The 16,541-nt window shown below is 62.1% G+C and overlaps 2 protein-coding genes across 2 annotated transcripts; one reads left to right on the forward strand and one right to left on the reverse strand.

Moving 5' to 3' along the window:
* Positions 1–1,790: 1,790 nt before the first annotated feature.
* ANKZF1 (ankyrin repeat and zinc finger peptidyl tRNA hydrolase 1) lies at positions 1,791–7,424 on the reverse strand. The gene is made up of 15 exons (XM_084288976.1): positions 7,250–7,424; positions 6,990–7,153; positions 6,777–6,879; positions 6,256–6,440; positions 5,884–5,999; positions 5,526–5,679; positions 5,078–5,300; positions 4,810–4,911; positions 4,451–4,606; positions 4,262–4,375; positions 3,417–3,690; positions 3,131–3,242; positions 2,849–3,016; positions 2,671–2,741; positions 1,791–2,057 (listed from the first exon to the last, which is right to left on the reverse strand). The coding sequence occupies exons 1-15, from the start codon at positions 7,347–7,349 to the stop codon at positions 1,937–1,939; spliced, it is 2,163 nt and encodes a 720-aa protein (XP_084145102.1). The 5' UTR covers positions 7,350–7,424; the 3' UTR covers positions 1,791–1,936.
* A 152-nt stretch (positions 7,425–7,576) lies between these two features.
* ATG9A (autophagy related 9A) lies at positions 7,577–16,309 on the forward strand. Its single transcript, XM_084288771.1, has 14 exons — positions 7,577–7,697; positions 7,994–8,037; positions 8,461–8,525; positions 8,796–8,957; positions 9,062–9,203; positions 10,140–10,888; positions 11,213–11,366; positions 11,546–11,725; positions 12,290–12,535; positions 12,747–12,967; positions 13,423–13,540; positions 13,686–13,908; positions 14,057–14,199; positions 14,282–16,309. The coding sequence occupies exons 1-14, from the start codon at positions 7,595–7,597 to the stop codon at positions 14,285–14,287; spliced, it is 2,556 nt and encodes an 851-aa protein (XP_084144897.1). The 5' UTR covers positions 7,577–7,594; the 3' UTR covers positions 14,288–16,309.
* The last annotated feature ends 232 nt before the right edge of the window (positions 16,310–16,541 follow it).

The following is a 16,541-nucleotide window of genomic DNA, read 5'->3' on the forward strand; positions in this document are numbered from 1 at the left end:
CGAGATATTTAGCGTTGGTTTTCAAAAGTTCACTTTCAGGCAGATACTTGGGGATTGAATTCTCTAATACGGTGTTGCTTGATTTTAACATGATAGCCCTGGGCACGTCAGGAAGAGGTTCTGTAAACCTCACCCAACCCCTTCAGAAATTGGTTAATACCCTAATTAATTAGGTATAGCCTAAAAGAGCCATGAAAATAAACATAAGGAGGGTGTTCCTGCTCTTGTACACTGCCTCTAGTGCTCTTCCTGTGATCTTAAGGAGAAAAGATCATGGCAAAGAAAGGCAAGGGGTGTGTGGGTTGGAAGAGGGGAGGGGAGGTTTGTTTGTGTGTTTGTTTGTTTGGTTTAAGGCCTTTTTGATAAGGCTTGAGGAAATGGGTTATTTCAAAGAGGTAATCATTAACCAAGCCAAAGTTCAGAGTTTCACTGGGGGCGGGGATGAATCAGAGCAATATAATCTCTGTAGCATGGTGATAGAATGAAAAAATACTTCCAGCAGCATCGGGTGGCGTGAGATCTACTGTGAAAGCGGAGTGCTGCAGCACCTCTAACTTTTTAACAGTTCTTGGTTCTGCTGAATTTATCAGGTAACCTGCACTGTTACCAGAAGACAGAGAGTAAGTGTTACCCAGTTCTGCCTTAGATAGGGCTTTAGCAGGAGTAACAAGAATCACGTGCCTCTTCTCATTAAAGGTGTTTCTAAAGCAATTCTGGAAGGTGCTGGGAAAGCGGTTGAAGACGAATGTGCTCAACCAGGTATGGTGCAATGTTTCTGACCTTTCTGGAGGGGTTCAAGCATGGCAGGGAGTTTGTTGGGATGATTTCTCAGTGCCTGCTGCACATCCATCTGTCTTACGCGTTGTGTCACATCAGCTAGTATTTAGTCAGTTAATGTGTTATTTGTCAAATATCTGATGGGTGAAGGAGAAGACATTTCTCAAGAAGAGAGAGCGTCTAAGCCTATGTAAAGAACTAGATTTATTATCACATCCTCTTATTCCAGTAAAGCTGTGAGTGACATAGATCAAATCTACAGAGAGCAGAGCCATGAGGAGGGGACAACACTGGCAGAATTGCTGATAGAGGCAGTCCCTCTGGGGAGGGACGTGCTGGGCCAGGACCTTGGGAACAGGCTGAGAGCCCCACCGAGCCCCTGAGGAGCACCCCTTTGTGTCCCTTTGGGGGCAGCAGGCAGCTCTGGGGGGAGAAGGCAGCAGGATGCTGTGCTGGCAGCATTTGGGGTGTTGGGATTGAGGTGCAGGCAGGCAGTGCTGACCCTGTGGCTGCAGGAGTAGCAGGGGACGCTGGAGCAGGACAGGCAGACCCCACTGTGTGTGACTGGAAGGATGGGGACGTGCTGGACGTGCTCCTGGAGAACATGGGCAGCCACAGCCCAGAGCACCTCGCCCTCTGAGGCTGGACAGGGTCTGCACTGGGGAGGACGGAGCCCAGACTCGGGGCGTTTTGCATTAATCCCCCAACACAACCCAAACAGCTTCCCTCACACACACACGCAGGGTTCAAGGCACCTCTTTATTGACAACGCAGGCAGAAGAGGTAGTTACCAACACCATGATGCAGCTGAGGTCCAGCGGCGTTTAGGAGAAGGAAGGGTAAAGCACAGCCTCGAGGGGGCCTGCAGGCACGAGGGCTCAGGACCCCATCCATCCTCTGGCCACAGGCAGCAGCTGCAAGGTAGCCATGAGAGCAGCAGGCCGGGGCCAGGCCCCAAAAAAGCCCTGTCCCTGCGCACCAACCCAGCCCGGCCTCCCTGCTGTAGCGTCCTCCCTTGAGCAGCACTCACACCCACTCCTGCCATAGCTGCTGCAGCGTGATGTGGCCACCTCAGTCCCTGCCCAGCGCTGCTCCCTGGCTCTCCTGCAGCGCTCAGCTGTGTTTCCACCGCCTTGGTCCTTGGAAGATGGCCCCAGGCTTACGTGTGGGCAGCCCGGGCCCGCCGGTGGGTTTGCAGGCAGGCGGTGGAGCAGAAGGAGAAGTCGAGGTAGTGGAAGGGAATCCGGCCCAGCAGGGACTCCCCGCAGTGCCAGCAGCGACTGTAGGAAAGAGAGAGGTGGCCCTGAGCGAAGGGGATGCTTGCAAGAACAGCAGGGGGACAGACGAGGGACGTTTAGTGGCTGAGCTAGGGACTGGGAGGTGAAGGAGCAGTCCCACAGCACCAGCGTGCGCAGGCGCAGGGTTCACCTAGCGGCCTGGATGCGGCACGCTCCCTGGAGGAACTGCTCTGTGGAAATACCACGAGGCACCTCGAGGCAGGCTGAACACGGTGGAATTGGGCCCCTTATGGGGTTGTTAAACCCCCTCCAAGAGCAGCACATGCAAAGGGAAGGGACTTTGCAGGTGGGGTGAGAGAGGGGCAGAAGGGAGGCTGGGGGCCTGGCTGCAAGTAGAGAGAGCCGTCTCCCGTAAAATATTTTAGGGGGCAGGGGAAGAAAGTGAGAGAGCTTTTATAAAAGCACTGCTGGGAATAGAGTGGACAGGGATAGCTTTAGACTGGGAATAGGAACTGGAACAAAAAGGGCAGGGCACGGCTGTGCTGACCAACATCACACTAAAAGCAAGGGCCAGGGCCTGGTTGGAGGGAGCACTTCTGGCCAGGACTGACAGCAACCACCCTCCTCTTGACATCCAAGCTGCCTGGGCTGGTACCTGATGTTGGAAATTGTTGTGGCCCCGTCCTGCTTCTGTTCAGCCAGCCTCTGCTCAGCAGCCAGGGCCCTCTGGGGAGCAGAAGATAGGTCAGCACCCCAAGAGCCGCTGTGCTGGACCCCACAGCATCAGCACTGCCCCAGCCAGGCTGGATCCCGTTCCCTGTGCCAGGCATCACCTTCTCCCTGTCGGACAGGGCTGCGAACCGCTGCTTCTCCCCTTCCTCCTGCTCCCAGCGCTGCCGCTCCTCCCGCTGCGCCTGCTCCCTCTGCTTCCTCTGGGCTTTCTGCGCCCGCTTTTTCTCCAGCTTTTTGGCCTCCATCTCCAGGGTCAGGGGCCCCGGCACCTGAGGGCAGCACGGGTTGGGGCTAGTCAGCAGCTCCCAGGAGCAAAAGGACGAGCGGGTAAGGAACAGGACGCTTTGCTCTGGGTCCCCCAGAGGGCGAGGGCAGGCACGCACCTTGGCCCGGCCGTAGTCGTACTTGTCCGGATGGTCCACCATGAACTTGCGGAAGGTGTTGCGGGTGGGTTTGTCAGCAGAGACGCAGTAGGGGGTCCTCTCCTGGCGGTCTCTGTGCAAAAGCAGGGAGAGCAGCTCAGCCCTGCCCTCTCCTTGCCTCGTGGCCCGCTGGGCTGTGAGCACAGCGAGCCCCTGAAGGTGTCCAACGGGTACAGCGGGCTGGCGTCTCGCAGCCAAGAAGGGGAAAGGCTGCACATCCCCACCCCGCTGTGCCCTGCGGCCTTACCTGAGCGCAGGGTCAGCCCCAGCTTCCAGCAGCAGGCGCACAGCCTCAGCCTTTCCAGCACGTGCAGCCACATGAAGCAGGGTGAAGCCGTCCTCGTCCAAGGGCTGGTTGAGCAGGGAGCAGGGCAGATCCAGGTGCTGTGCGTCCTCCTTGTCCTCGCTGTCCTCCAGGGGCCCCCTGCTCTCTGGCATGCCGAGGAGGTGCTGCAGTGTCCCCACGTCCCCCGTCTTGCAGGCTGTGAACAGGGTATCGCGGAGCTGGGTCCGAGGGTCTCCTGTGAGGGAGGAACAGCAGAAGAGTCTGATGCTACAGGGCCGTTTGGCTGCCAGGGCAGAGCAGTGCTCGGGTCCGACCAGAAAACCAACACGGTGCTGTTTAAGGCATCGTCCTGACGGCTGGATTTGGGCCCTGCAGGACATCCACACCTTCAGCATCCGTGACAGGGCACCATGGCAGTGCTGAGAGCAGCCACGCTCTCTGCTGAGATGAAACCCACCCCGACCCCACGCCCATGCCTTAGCCAGGTGCTGCCTGCCTCACAAAGCAGGAGCCAGGGGAACGGATCTGGTGTCCCTGGGTACTTTCCCTTCTGCCATCAGCTTGTAGGCTCTGCAGGGAGCTGACCAGCAACCTCTCAGGCCTGCTGTCACAGCACAGCCGCCTGCTGCTCCCTAAATCCCACTCACCCCAGCAGAAACAGCACGCTCGGCTACTGCTCTGCTCACACTCCTCCCTCGAAGGCACGTGGCTGCACTGCAGCCTCTCTGGCACCCAGAGTGACAACTTTTTCTTCCTGCTGCTGCAAAGGCCCCAGCACACAGTGCCCAGCTCCAGACCCCGCTCACCTCCAGCCCAGGGAAGGGGCTCAGCCCCAGCCTCTTCCTGCAGCTCTGCCCCCAGCTCCGGGCCTGGCTGCCCACCCTGGGTATCGGAGCATCCCGTCTCTTCGGCGTGGAGCCCTGCACAGGGAGAGGAGGGGTGAGGGAAAGGGCCACAGCCCAGCCTGCACCCCAGGCACAGCTCTCCCCCCTCACCATTCTCCACTTTCTTGTTCCTCTTCTTCCTCCGCTTGCGGTTTCGCTTGGGCATCACTTCGAACTCCCGGAGGTCTAAGGTCCCCAGAGTCACTTCCACAGTCTCCAGTTCCCCTGCGGGGCTCTCTTCCTCCTCCTCTTCCTCATCCTCTGGGGCTGAGGGAGGTGAAAGGACACAGGCTGAAGCCCCACACCGAGCACGAATCCTTTGGGGCTCCCAGCCAGGCACACCTCCCCCTTCTGCCCAGCACGAGGCCACTCTCCACAGAGGACCCGTTGCAAGGATGCAAACCTGTTGGCCCTAACACCAGCCTCCTCCTCTTGCTCAGAGCCACGCCACCCTTGGCAGCTCAACTCACCGCTTGCGTCCTTTTGCAGGGGATCCGCTCCAGCTGCCCGCTGCTGCTTCTGCCACCCTTTCCGGGGGGACCCGAGGATGTCCTCCAGTGGCGTGTCCTTCCCTAGGCAGTACGGGTGCTCCTGTCATTGCCCGGGGACAGGGAGCACCCCGGGGATGGATGGATGGAGGGCAGGAGAGCTGGCGCCTCCACCCCGTAACGCACACGGGGTCACGAGAGGGACCGTGGCACCCCAGCTGCTCTGAGCACCAGGGCCGGGCCGACTCACCGTACACCTGTAGGGTGGCCAGCGCGGCGTGAACCCGCAGCACCTCCCGCAGCGTGGCCCTGCGGGTGCTGAGGGGGATGTGGCAGATGCGGGGGTCGCCCCGGCTGAGCGGGGGGTTCCTGCCGCCAAAGAGCAGCGCCCGGTTGTGACGGGGGGCCCGGAGAAAGATGCGCTGAGCCTCCTCCAGGTGCTGCGCCCAGGCTGTCAGCAGGTCCTGAATGTCCTGTGTAGGGAGGGGAGGCACCGCGGGGTCCTGAGCACACAGCGTGGGCACAGGCAGCTCTGGAACAGGCACGGACCCAGGACAGAGACGCCCCAGTTGCACCCTGACGTCCTCGTGGAGCTCACAGCCCGCACACGACCTCTGGCAGCAGCACAGCACCCTCACAAAGTGCTGGCCATGACCACCTCTCCCTGCCAAAAGCTCAGGGCTGCAGTCCTTCCTCACCTTAAGCAGCGCAGCCTCGTTGTAACGCCGCAGGGAGGCTCCGGCAGACCTGGGTGCTGACCCTGGGGTCTGGGCGTCCCGGAGGCTCTGGGCTGTGCCTCGCCGGGCTCGCACCGTGTAGCGGTGGAAGGTCTTGTGTTCCTGCACCTGGGGGCTGCAGAGAGGGGCAGACGTAAGCAATGGGAGCTGTGCACAGAGAGGAGGTGAGCTGATGCTCCCTGGGACCCCAAAGGTTAACATTTCTCCTGCAGTGCAAGGAGGTGCTGGCCTTCAGGGAGAGAAGAAGAGCCCCTTCAACACCTGGACCCACTTGTCTCTGCCCAGAGGGGCAACCCCAGCCCCGTTCCCCCGTACTCACCCCCGGAACACAGCTCCTGCGAAGTGCCCGCCACCCATCATCAGCACAACCCAGCAGGTGTTTGTGCTGAGGCTCTGCAGTGACGCTGCCAGCTCCTCCGGCTCCTCGCTGCCACCCTGAGACAGACACTGCTGCTAGCACCTACGGGATCCCCTTGCTGTCCCCCAGGACAGAGCACACCCCCCTGCTGGCACATGCATCACCCCAGCCACACTCCTGGGAGCGTCTCATCGCCTGGGGCTCTGACCTGGCGAGCAGAACCCACCCCTCCCATAAAGGGCCCCCAGGGATTTTCGGGCAGGTGAAAGCTACACCCCAGTGCTCCCCCTCTTCTCTGCGTCCCCTCTCCCAGCCAGCAGGGCTGTGACTTGCCTTCCCCGTGCTCAGCACGCAGCGGTAGGCGGAGAGGAGCTGCCCGCTCGCGTTGCGCAGCAGCACCTTGTGGGAGCGGGGCAGCCGCGGGGGCCCGGGGCTGCTGCTGGCTGGGGGCTGTGGTTCGGACTCGCTGCTTGCATCCGAGCTCTCCGAATCAGACCCCGAGATGCTGGAAATATCACCTGCGGGGAAGATGAGATAGGACAGCGGGGCAGGACAAAAATCAGCAAACAGCCTCCCCAAAAGTTTGGCCCTACGGACCTGCCCACAGCCCTAATATGTCTTGTGCAATACCCTACGTATCACAAGGAGGCCGTGGGCAGGGGAGATATGGGGTCTGGGGCTCTGGACCCCCAGCTATGCACCAGCAGGGCTCAGGAGCAGCGATGAGGCCTCCAGAAGCCCTCAGCAGAGCTGTGAACCAGCCCAGGCAGCTGAAAGCTTCCCCCCTGGGCAGAACAACTCCAGAGAGGCCCTTGATGGGCTCTGGGCCCTGCTGAGGCGTCCCCATTCCTCACCTGCGCTGCTTTTCTCCTCAAACACCTCCATGGGCAGTGTCCGGCGCCCCAGGAGCCGCTGCTTCAGGTTGAAGCGGTGCCAGTCGAGGCGGTAGTGCTCGACCTGCGGGGATAAAAGGGGTCAGCCGGCGGGGTCCCGGAGCCCCACAGCACCCACCCCAAGAGACCCCACACGTCCCAGCAGCCCTGCAGGGCGCTCGGACCCCTCCTCACCTGCTCGTCCCGGCTGCTGAAGCGCTGGGAGCAGGCTGAGCACCACAGCCCCTCGGGCACCTCGGGGACATCGGGGACATGGGGGACATCGGGGACATGGGGGACATGGGGCACCTCGGGGACCCCGCCGCCCTTCTCCTGGCCGGGGCTGGCGGCAGCTTGCCCTGAAAGAAGCACAAAGCAGCTGTGTAGGGGGGGCTCGGGGACCCTTTATGGGGCTTGCCAGGCAGCAGCAAGCCCCCGAGGGGGTCCCCACTCACCCTGCCCTGCCAAGGCGAAGCGGGTGACAAGGGACAGCCCGTGCAGCAGCGCGGCGTCCTGGGCGGCGAGGAACACCGAGAGGCTGCGGGGCGCCGCCATCCCCCCCGGGACCCCCACGGGGACCCTTCGGGGACCCCCCCAGAGGCTCTCCGGGGTCCCCCCCGGCGGTGATGGCAGCCCTAAGCCCCGTCCCCCGCTCCGCCCCGCTCCGTCACATCCTTCTCCTCCCCTACCGGCCGCCGCCATCCACTGGTCGGAGCTGTGGGGCGGCCCCCGAAGGGGGGGGACACCGGTGGCGGTGGTGGTGGCCGAGGGGGGGGGGGGTGTCCTCGGGGGTCCCGGCCATGGCTCAGCTGGAGACGCAGTACCAGAGGCTGGAGAGCTCCTCCACGGAGTCCCCACCCGGCGGTGGAGACCTCCTGGTGCACGTCCCCGAGGGAGCCAAGTGTGAGCCGGGGGGAATGGGGGCACCGGGGGGTATCGGGGGGCACCGGGGGGAATGGGGGGGAACGGAAAAAAGGGGCTGGTGTAGGGCCCGAGGGAACGGGGGTGGGGGTTTGGGGTTACGGGGAGCATGGGTGGGAGGCTATGGGGTCAAGGGGACTGTAATGGGAGGTTGGCAGGCTGCTGGGGGAGCAGGGGTAGGGGTTTGGGGTCGGGGGGCACTGCGGGTGTGGGGTTGTGGGGTTGGGGGCAGCGGGGTGGTGTTGGTTTGCTTGCTCACCCTGTCTCTCTCCCTTCAGCTCCGTGGCACCATATAGAGAACCTGGACCTCTTCTTCTCTCGGATATCCTTTCCCAGCTGGGCATGGCTTGGAGCTGGGGTGGGGGCTGCCCCCATCCCCCATAGCTCCAGAGGGGCTGTGGGGTGGCAGACCCTCTGTCTGCGGGTGTCCCTGTGTTGTCCTGCGCCCGAGAGCTTTCCTGAGTTTGTGCCCTGTGCTGGGACATAATCCTTCTCTGACAGCTAGGTGGGGGAAGAATGGGGTTGGGTTGGGGCTGGGCTTGCTGTCCCAAGGGAGCTTTAGCAGGGCATTGTGCATTTCCATGCCAGGAGGGAACCAGCTCCCTGCTGAGGAGGGCTGGGAGGCCTGTAGGCGATGGAGAGGGATTTGGCTGAGGGCCTGTGGTCGCCCGTGGGACAGCAGCCTCTCCGTCCTGTGTCAGAGGGAAGGGGCCTCCAGATTCTTCTCCTTGACTGTAGCGTTCACGTCTATAACCTGCACCAGAAGAATGGCTTCACCTGCATGCTCATCGGGGAGATCTTTGAGCTCATGTAAGTGCAGGCTGCCCCTCCGTTGGGGCTGTGACAGCTGCTGGGGAATGGTTACCGCAGTTGGGTGGGCAGGAGGATGCCCTTTACAGTCATCTTGTCCACCCCTCGATAGAGTTACCCGTGCCGAAACCTTCGGTTCATTTTGGGGAACTGTTGCTGTGGCAGTGCGTGACCCTGCGTCTTCGTGACGTGTCACCCTGTGTCCTGCCTGCTTCACGTTTTGCGGGGGCAGAAGCGTGATTCCCTCACGGCTTCTCCCTTTCTTCACAGGCAGTTCATCTTCGTGGTGGCGTTCACCACCTTTCTGATCAGCTGCGTGGATTATGACATCCTCTTCGCCAACAAGGCAGTAAATCACAGCCAGCATCCAACTGAGCCCATTAAGGTGACTCTACCTGATGCCTTCCTGCCTCCAAATGTCTGCAGTGCGAGGTAGGCGCTAGCAAGGGGCACGTGAGCCACTGCTCTTGCTTCTTCAGGTACTAAGATCTCCTTCCCTGGGCTCGATTCCCACTCTGTGCTCTTCCTGCTTGCAGAATCCAGGCAAACAGCTTCCTCATCTGCATCCTGGTGATAGCTGGAGTTTTCTGGATCCACCGGCTTGTCAAATTTATTTACAATATCTGCTGCTACTGGGAGATTCACTCTTTCTACATCAACGCCCTCCGCATCCCCATGGTAAGTAAGTAGCTGGGCCAAGGGCTGCACGTGGTGCTGCTGAGGGAAGCGGGAGGCGTGTGGCGAGAAGCAGCTCACCTCCACTCCTCTCCGTGCTCAGCTTCTCCGGGAGGCTTGTGCTGAGCTCTTGTCCCCCTGCTTCAGCTCATCCCAGCCTATGTGACTGCATGGCAATCCCTCCAGCAGCCAACTTACTGCCTGTGAACCCCTCTGCCCAGCTCTCCACCCTCTCTGTGTTGGCACGAACTTCTGCCATCTGCCACCCAGTATGTTTATTCTCCTGCGATGGCCTTTTCTGCGGTGCCTTTCAGCAGAAGGGACATCAGTGAGGGCATTCTCAGGCCTCCCTGGGAAGCAGAGAGCAGCAGCTTCCTCGTTTACTGGAACTGTGATGGGGAAACTGGGGCGTGGAGCTACCTAGCTGCTGAAGACAGGCTGATCAGTGTGTCAAAGCTGGGCTTTGAGGCTTGCACGTACATCCTCATCCAGAGTCCTTGCTCTGACAGACAACGCTGAAGGGTGTGTGCGCGTGTTTTGAGGAGAGATTGTGTCTTGAGAAAGATGGGGTGGAGCCACGAGGCTTGGGTTGTCCCCAGCTTTTTCACAGGCTCCGTCTGGGGTGCTGGTTGAGTCCCTTCCCCTGTCTGTGCCTTGCTGCTGACTCCAAACACAGGACTGTGAGCTCTGGGAGGATCCACATGAGACTGGGCCTGTGCTCCTGCCTCCCCGGCAGCTGGAAAACAGCCACCTCCATAAAGTGAGGGGGAAAGGGCACTGGGGCAAGGCGTGGGGTTTGCTCGCTGCTGCAGGCTGAGGCAGTGCAGGAAGAGGTGCCTGATGGCAGGATTTCGGCTCATTCATGCCCTGAGGGGCGCGCTGGGACCCGCTGTTTGGGTGGGCCCAGCCTGCCCCTAACCTCGCTGCTTTCCCCTACAGTCCAACCTGCCCTACTACACCTGGCAGGAGGTGCAGGCCCGCATCGTGCAGATCCAGAAGGAGCACCAGATCTGCATCCACAAGAAGGAGCTGACAGAGCTGGACATCTACCACCGCATCCTCCGCTTCAAGAACTACATGGTGGCCATGGTGAACAAGTCGCTGCTGCCCATCCGCTTCCGCCTGCCCCTGCTGGGAGACACCGTCTTCTACACGCGGGGGCTCAAGTACAACTTCGAGCTCATCTTCTTCTGGGGGCCTGGCTCTCTCTTCGAGAACGAGTGGAGCCTGAAGGCCGAGTACAAGCGGGCTGGGAACCGCCTGGAGCTGGCCGAGAAGCTCAGCACTCGCATCCTCTGGATTGGCATCGCCAACTTCCTCCTCTGCCCTCTCATCCTCATCTGGCAGATCCTCTACGCCTTCTTCAGCTACACGGAGATCCTGAAGCGGGAGCCGGGCAGCCTGGGGGCCCGCTGCTGGTCTCTCTACGGCCGCTGTTACCTCCGTCACTTCAACGAGCTGGACCACGAACTGCACTCGCGCCTCAGCAAAGGCTACAAGCCAGCTTCCAAGTACATGAACTGCTTCATCTCCCCGCTCCTCACCATCGTGGCCAAGAACGTGGCCTTCTTTGCTGGCTCCATCCTGGCGGTGCTCATCGCTCTCACCATCTACGACGAAGACGTGCTGGCTGTCGAGCACGTCCTGACCACGGTCACCCTGCTGGGGGTGGGCATCACGGTGTGCAGGTGAGGTGGGTCCGGGCTGCCCCCGTGCTGAGGGACTCCTAGGTTACAAGTGGACGTGAACCTGTGTGAGTGAAGGGCACGGCTTGGGGGCTCGGAGTGGGGCAGGCAGGAGAAAGGGGGAGCTTGGATGCTGTGGAGATGCCTTCAGGGATGATGTGATGGTGTGGGGGTGTTGCTGGAGCTGGACAGTGACATCCCGGGGCTGGGCAGGCAGGAGGGGTTGGGTTGGAGTGAAGGCCACAGGTGAAGCTGCGATGTGGGCCAGTCGCCCTGCCACCCCAGGACGAGGTCTTCCAGGAACGCTGACGTTTTCCTGCCCTGCAGGTCCTTCATCCCCGACCAGCACCTGGTGTTTTGCCCAGAGCAGCTGCTGCGAGTCATCCTGGCGCACATCCACTACATGCCTGACCACTGGCAGGGCAATGCCCACCGCTACGAGACCAGGGACGAGTTTGCCCAGCTCTTCCAGTACAAAGCGGTGAGCCTGGCACGCGAGGGGCTGGGATGGAAACTCTCTCCCATCCCTGGGCTGGCAGAGGATCGAGGCAGCTTTCTCAGAGACCCCCAGCCCCAGAAAACGGGCTGGAGCTGGCTTTGGGGCTGGCAGCTTTCTTGACCTCCTCAACCTCGCGCTGAGCCCGCCGTCTTTGTGCTCAGGTCTTCATCCTGGAGGAGCTCCTGAGCCCCATCATTACGCCCCTGATCCTCATCGTCTGCCTGCGGCCCAAGTCCCTGGACATCGTCGACTTCTTCCGCAACTTCACGGTGGAGGTGGTGGGTGTGGGCGACACCTGCTCCTTCGCCCAGATGGACGTGCGCCAGCATGGCCACCCGGCGGTAGGTCCCGCAGGGAGCAGGAGGGCAGCGTGGGCCCCACACATCGTATCTGCTCCTTCAGGCACTGAAAAGGCTGTAAAGCACCGCTCCTGGCAGCTGGGCTGCTTTTGCCCGGGAGACAAGGAGCCTAGGGGAGATGGGAGATCCTTTCCCTTTGGACAAAACCTACTCTGGAGTGAAAGAGGATCGGTCTGTGTGCTGTGCCTGGGGATGCGGGTTGCTCATCAGGAAGGACTCCCTAGTGAAAGGGACAGGAGCTAGGGAGGGGTGGTCTCGCTGTGGCAGGCAGCTTTTAAGAAGTTATTTGTTGGCTGTAGCTGCTCTTGCTGCGGCTTTCAGCTCCGTTCTTTGTGACTGGCCCTCATCTCTCTAGTTCCCTTGGATATTTTGGGGTGGGCTGCAAGGGCTGTACTAATACAGGGCTTTTGGTACAGCGCTCGCCTTCTGCACGGAGCCGTGGCCCAGCTTGTGCTGGTTGCTTTACCCAAACCAGCTGTGGGATTCCTGGGCTCGGCACGGGCATAAAGCACATCCTGACCCTCTTTATCTCTTTGTGCTCCGCAGTGGATGTCAGCAGGAAAGACGGAGGCCTCCATTTACCAGCAGGCGGAGGATGGCAAGACGGAGCTCTCCCTCATGCACTTTGCCATCACCAACCCCAAGTGGCAGCCGCCCCGTGAGAGCACAGCCTTCATCGGCTTCCTCAAGGAGCGGGTGCACCGCGACAGCAGCGTGGCGCTGGCCCAGCAGGCTGTGCTCCCCGAAAATGCCCTCTTCAGCTCCATTCAGTCCCTGCAGTCGGAGTCAGAGGTGCCTAGGAATGGGGGGGGGGGACGTGGGGTGTTCCTAGGGTGCCAACAAGCTGTAATAATCGGACCTTCTGGGCAAAGTTTGCCCTCGGCTGTGCTGGGATGTGAAACGTGGTGGATCAGGACTCGTTGGGACTGCTTCTGGCTCTCTAGGGAAGGGCCTCCAGGTCTCTGCGCAGGGCAGTGATTCTCCCTCCGTTTTGACTCTGCAGCCTCACAGCCTGATTGCCAATGTGATAGCGGGCTCCTCGGCGCTGGGCTTCCACGTGGGCCGCGATGGGCAGGCTTCTCGCCACCTCTCCGAAGTGGCCTCGGCCCTGCGCTCCTTCTCCCCGCTCCAGTCTGCCCAGCAGCCCCCCAGTGGCTTCCAGACAGCAGGAAGGGCCGGAGAGGGCACCCAACCTCGGGGTGCCAGTGCCATGACGGCCTCTGGGTAAGCTGCAGGCTGGAACGGGGTGGGAAGACCAAGCACTTGTAGCTTGGGACAGCAAGGGCCATCTACACAAGGAGAGTTAGGCCCACAGGGTTATGTTGTCCCCAAGAGGTGGCACTGGGGCTCTGGTGTTCTCCTGTAGGGCCCACAGTGTTGAGAAACCCCTGGTGGGGAAGAGGCAGCCTTCAACCCTTCCTGGGGATGAAGGGTAGGATGGAATAGGGCCTGCCCTGGTGCTGGGTGCTGCTTGCTCTGGCAGTGAGAGGCTGATGAGCTCTGAGCACAGAGGCACAGTGTGGTGGTGTTCCTGGAGTGGGGGACTTGGGGGGATGCTGCAGAGCTCCTGTTCCTATCCAGCATGGGAGTCTGAGAGCCTGGCGTTAGAGCAGAGAGGGGTCTGGAGGGGTGATGGGGGCCGCCTGGGCAGCAAACCTCACTCGTGTTTCCCGTGGCAGTGCTGATGCGAGGACGGTGAGCTCGGGGAGCAGTGCCTGGGAGGGTCAGCTGCAGAGCATGATTCTCTCAGAGTACGCCTCCACCGAGATGAGTCTCCACGCGCTCTACATGCACGAGGTGAGCAGCCTGAAACTGGGCTGGCCGGAGGGGTGGCAGGACCGGGGCGTCCTTCCTTGGGGGTCGGAGTGAGCTGCGGAGAGGGCCTGTGGGGGAATTTGGGCTCTCCCCACGTGGTTGACCTGCTCGTGTCTTGGCCCCGCAGCTGCACAAGCAGCAAGCCCAGCTGGAGCCCGAGCGGCACACTTGGCACCGGCGGGAGAGCGACGAGAGCGGGGAGAGTGCCCACGAGGAGCTGGACGCTCAGCGGGGTGCCCCTGTCCCCATCCCTCGCTCTGCCAGCTACCCCTTCTCCTCGCCGCGGCAGCCTGCCGAGGAGACGGCCACGCTGCAGACTGGCTTCCAGCGGCGCTACGGTGGCATCACAGGTACGAGGGCCACAGCAGGGGGCTGAGCTCCAGGCCCAAATCCCACAACCGACGCCCTGTGCGGGGTTGGCACGAGCGACCTGCTTGCCCCAGAAGACTGACGGCCCCCCTCTCAGCTAACTGATCCCCCTCCTCGTCCCTCCTGCAGACCCCGGCACAGTGCACAGAGCCCCGTCGCACTTCTCCCGCCTCCCCTTGGGAGGCTGGGCTGAGGACGGGCAGGCAGCGAGACACCCAGAGCCCGTGCCAGAGGAGAGCTCGGAGGATGAGCTTCCACCGCAGATCCACAAGGTAGGGGTGAAGGCTGCTGGCTCCGGATACCGGGTGAGGGTGCCGGTCCCAGGAAGGGCCACATCCCTTCTCTCTCTTGCAGGTATAGCCTTGTAGACTGGGGATCTCATGGGGGATGCAGACTGGGGACCGCCTGGGCAGCAGGATGCGGCGTCAGCCTGGTTCTTCTCCCATCCCGAGGGGACCGGGTGGTCGCGGGCTCCGTTTTATTGCCATCCTTTTGCCGGAGAGAGACAAAGCTGCCGGGCTGGCGGCTCTGCGGCGGCGGCGCCTTGTGTCCAGCCAGCGCCACTCTGACTCTCGTGGGGTGGACGCGTGTGTGAGTACATAACCTGTGTCTGTGTTCACGTCTGTGTCGTCTGTGCCGGAGGATCGCTGCGGAGCCTGGGACAGCGGACGGGACGGGACTGGCAGCGACGGGCGCGGAGGTGGCGGCTGCTGGTGGCAGAGACGGGGAGAAGGCACCAGCTCCAGCCGGCCACGGGGAGCTGGGAGCTGCCTCCCGAACGAAGGCAGGGAGCTGGTGTCCCCTGGGGGCACTGCCTGCAGCCCTGGGGGTGCCCAGCGCCGCGTTCCCCCTCCTAGAGAGGACCAATGTTGCGCCCCTCCGGCTGGAGCAGGACAGCAGCGGGGCAGTCGCCACCCGTTTGCCCCAGCACCCTGCAGCAGGATGCCCCCAGCTGCTGCTCTGCGTGTCGGGCTGGGACTCAGAGCTGCTGGGAACAGCTCCGGGTTGCAGGGATGCTCCAGCTCCTCCCCGGCTCCCATGACGGCTGCCCTGGCGCAGGCACACAAGGAGGGGACCTTGGGGTGGCAGTCCTGGCTCTCTGCTGTCCTTCCCTGCCCTGTCCTGGGGCTAAGGTGGCACTTTCTGCCCTGCGCGGTGCCCGTGGGATGTGCTCGCAGTGCCAAGGAGCCCCTGGCGTGGTGCAGCCTGGTGTCACCCGGGAGTGCACGCAGCCTGCTCGGAGCCCACGGTGGAGGTCTTGTGCTCTGTGTATCGATTCCCTGCCCGCTATGCCCAGTCCGTGATGGGTCTGTTTTCCTCTCGTGGCCATTTCTGTGGTATCCGGCCTTCCCTCCTGCCCAGACAAAGGCTTCAGTGTGTCTCGCATCTTCCCCCAGGGGCTCCTGGCTCCGTCCTTCCTTCCCGAGGCCATCCTTCTGCTTCAGCTGCTGTGGAGGCCACATGCAAAGCAGCTGGCTGGTGCCTCGCGTGGGAAGGAGGGGTGCCCTGAACCAAAAAGGGAGAGGCAAACCCTAGCCCAGCCCTTGGGGGAGGGATGGAGGAAGGCATCAGGATCCTGGCTGCGCAGCGTGACCTTGGCCAAGGCCCCGAGATCATTCTGCTTTCCCTCGCCTCTCTCCCAGTGGCAGCCCGTGAGGCTCTGCATCTCGGCTCCCCAATGCCAGGCTTTGCTTCCACCTCGCTCCCCTCGGCTCCGGCAGGGATGCTTTGCTTTTGCCATGCCCAGCAGCGCTCTGGAGCTCCCAATCTCCCATTCCTGGAGCGCAGAGGGTGACCTTGCTTCCCCTGCCAGGTTATTGCCCCCTGCCCTTTGAGCCCGGGCCAGGCGCAGGGTGCTGAGCCAGCTGCTGCTCCTGTGGCACCGAGGACAGGGTGGAGGCGGTGATCAGGGCTCCTTCTTCAACCCTGGGCTTCCCTGCACCCCTGGGACCTGCGAGTGGTGGCGATCTCTGCCAAGCTAGGGAGCAAAGAGGGAGCAAAACCTTCCCAGCCTGTGCCACCCGGGCTCCCTCCGGGCAGGGAGGTGACCGAGGTGATGTTCCAGGGATTGCACAGGCTGGGCACGGATGGCCTTGAAGGCAAGCTCAGCCCCGAGGGCTGTGGGATGCCACATCTGGGTGTCCTGGCATCACTGCTGCCGCTTCCCAAGCTGGGCAGCTGGAGGCTGGCTGCGTTTTTGGGGCAAGGGGGGGAAAGCCCTGTGCCTTTCCCCGGGCTCGAGGGAGGGAGAGGCCGGCCAGGAGCCCCTCGCCGCATGTCGTGCTTGTGTGGTCGGTGTCCCGTGTGCATGGCGAGCCGCGTTTCCTCGGCCCCGTGGGCATGGGGGTGCCCGGGGAGCCCTCACGACGAATAAAAGCTTATCAGGGGTCTATCAGCCGTGTCCGTCTGTCTGTCCGCACCGGGGGGGGGGGGGATGCTGCGGTGCCAGCAGCACCAGGGCTTGTGCTGCCCAGGCACCTGGGGGGGGGGGGGGGGTGGGATGCTGTGGGGTGCTTTTGGGGCGCTTTTGGGGCGACGGAGGGGGACGCACAGGGAGCCTGGAGGTGCGCAGGGCCTGCCGTGGTTGCCAAGAGCGGCTGGAAGGAGCTAAATA

This window comes from Netta rufina, assembly GCF_964035555.1.
Source record: "Netta rufina genome assembly, chromosome: 6".
Taxonomy (NCBI): Eukaryota; Metazoa; Chordata; class Aves; order Anseriformes; family Anatidae; genus Netta; species Netta rufina.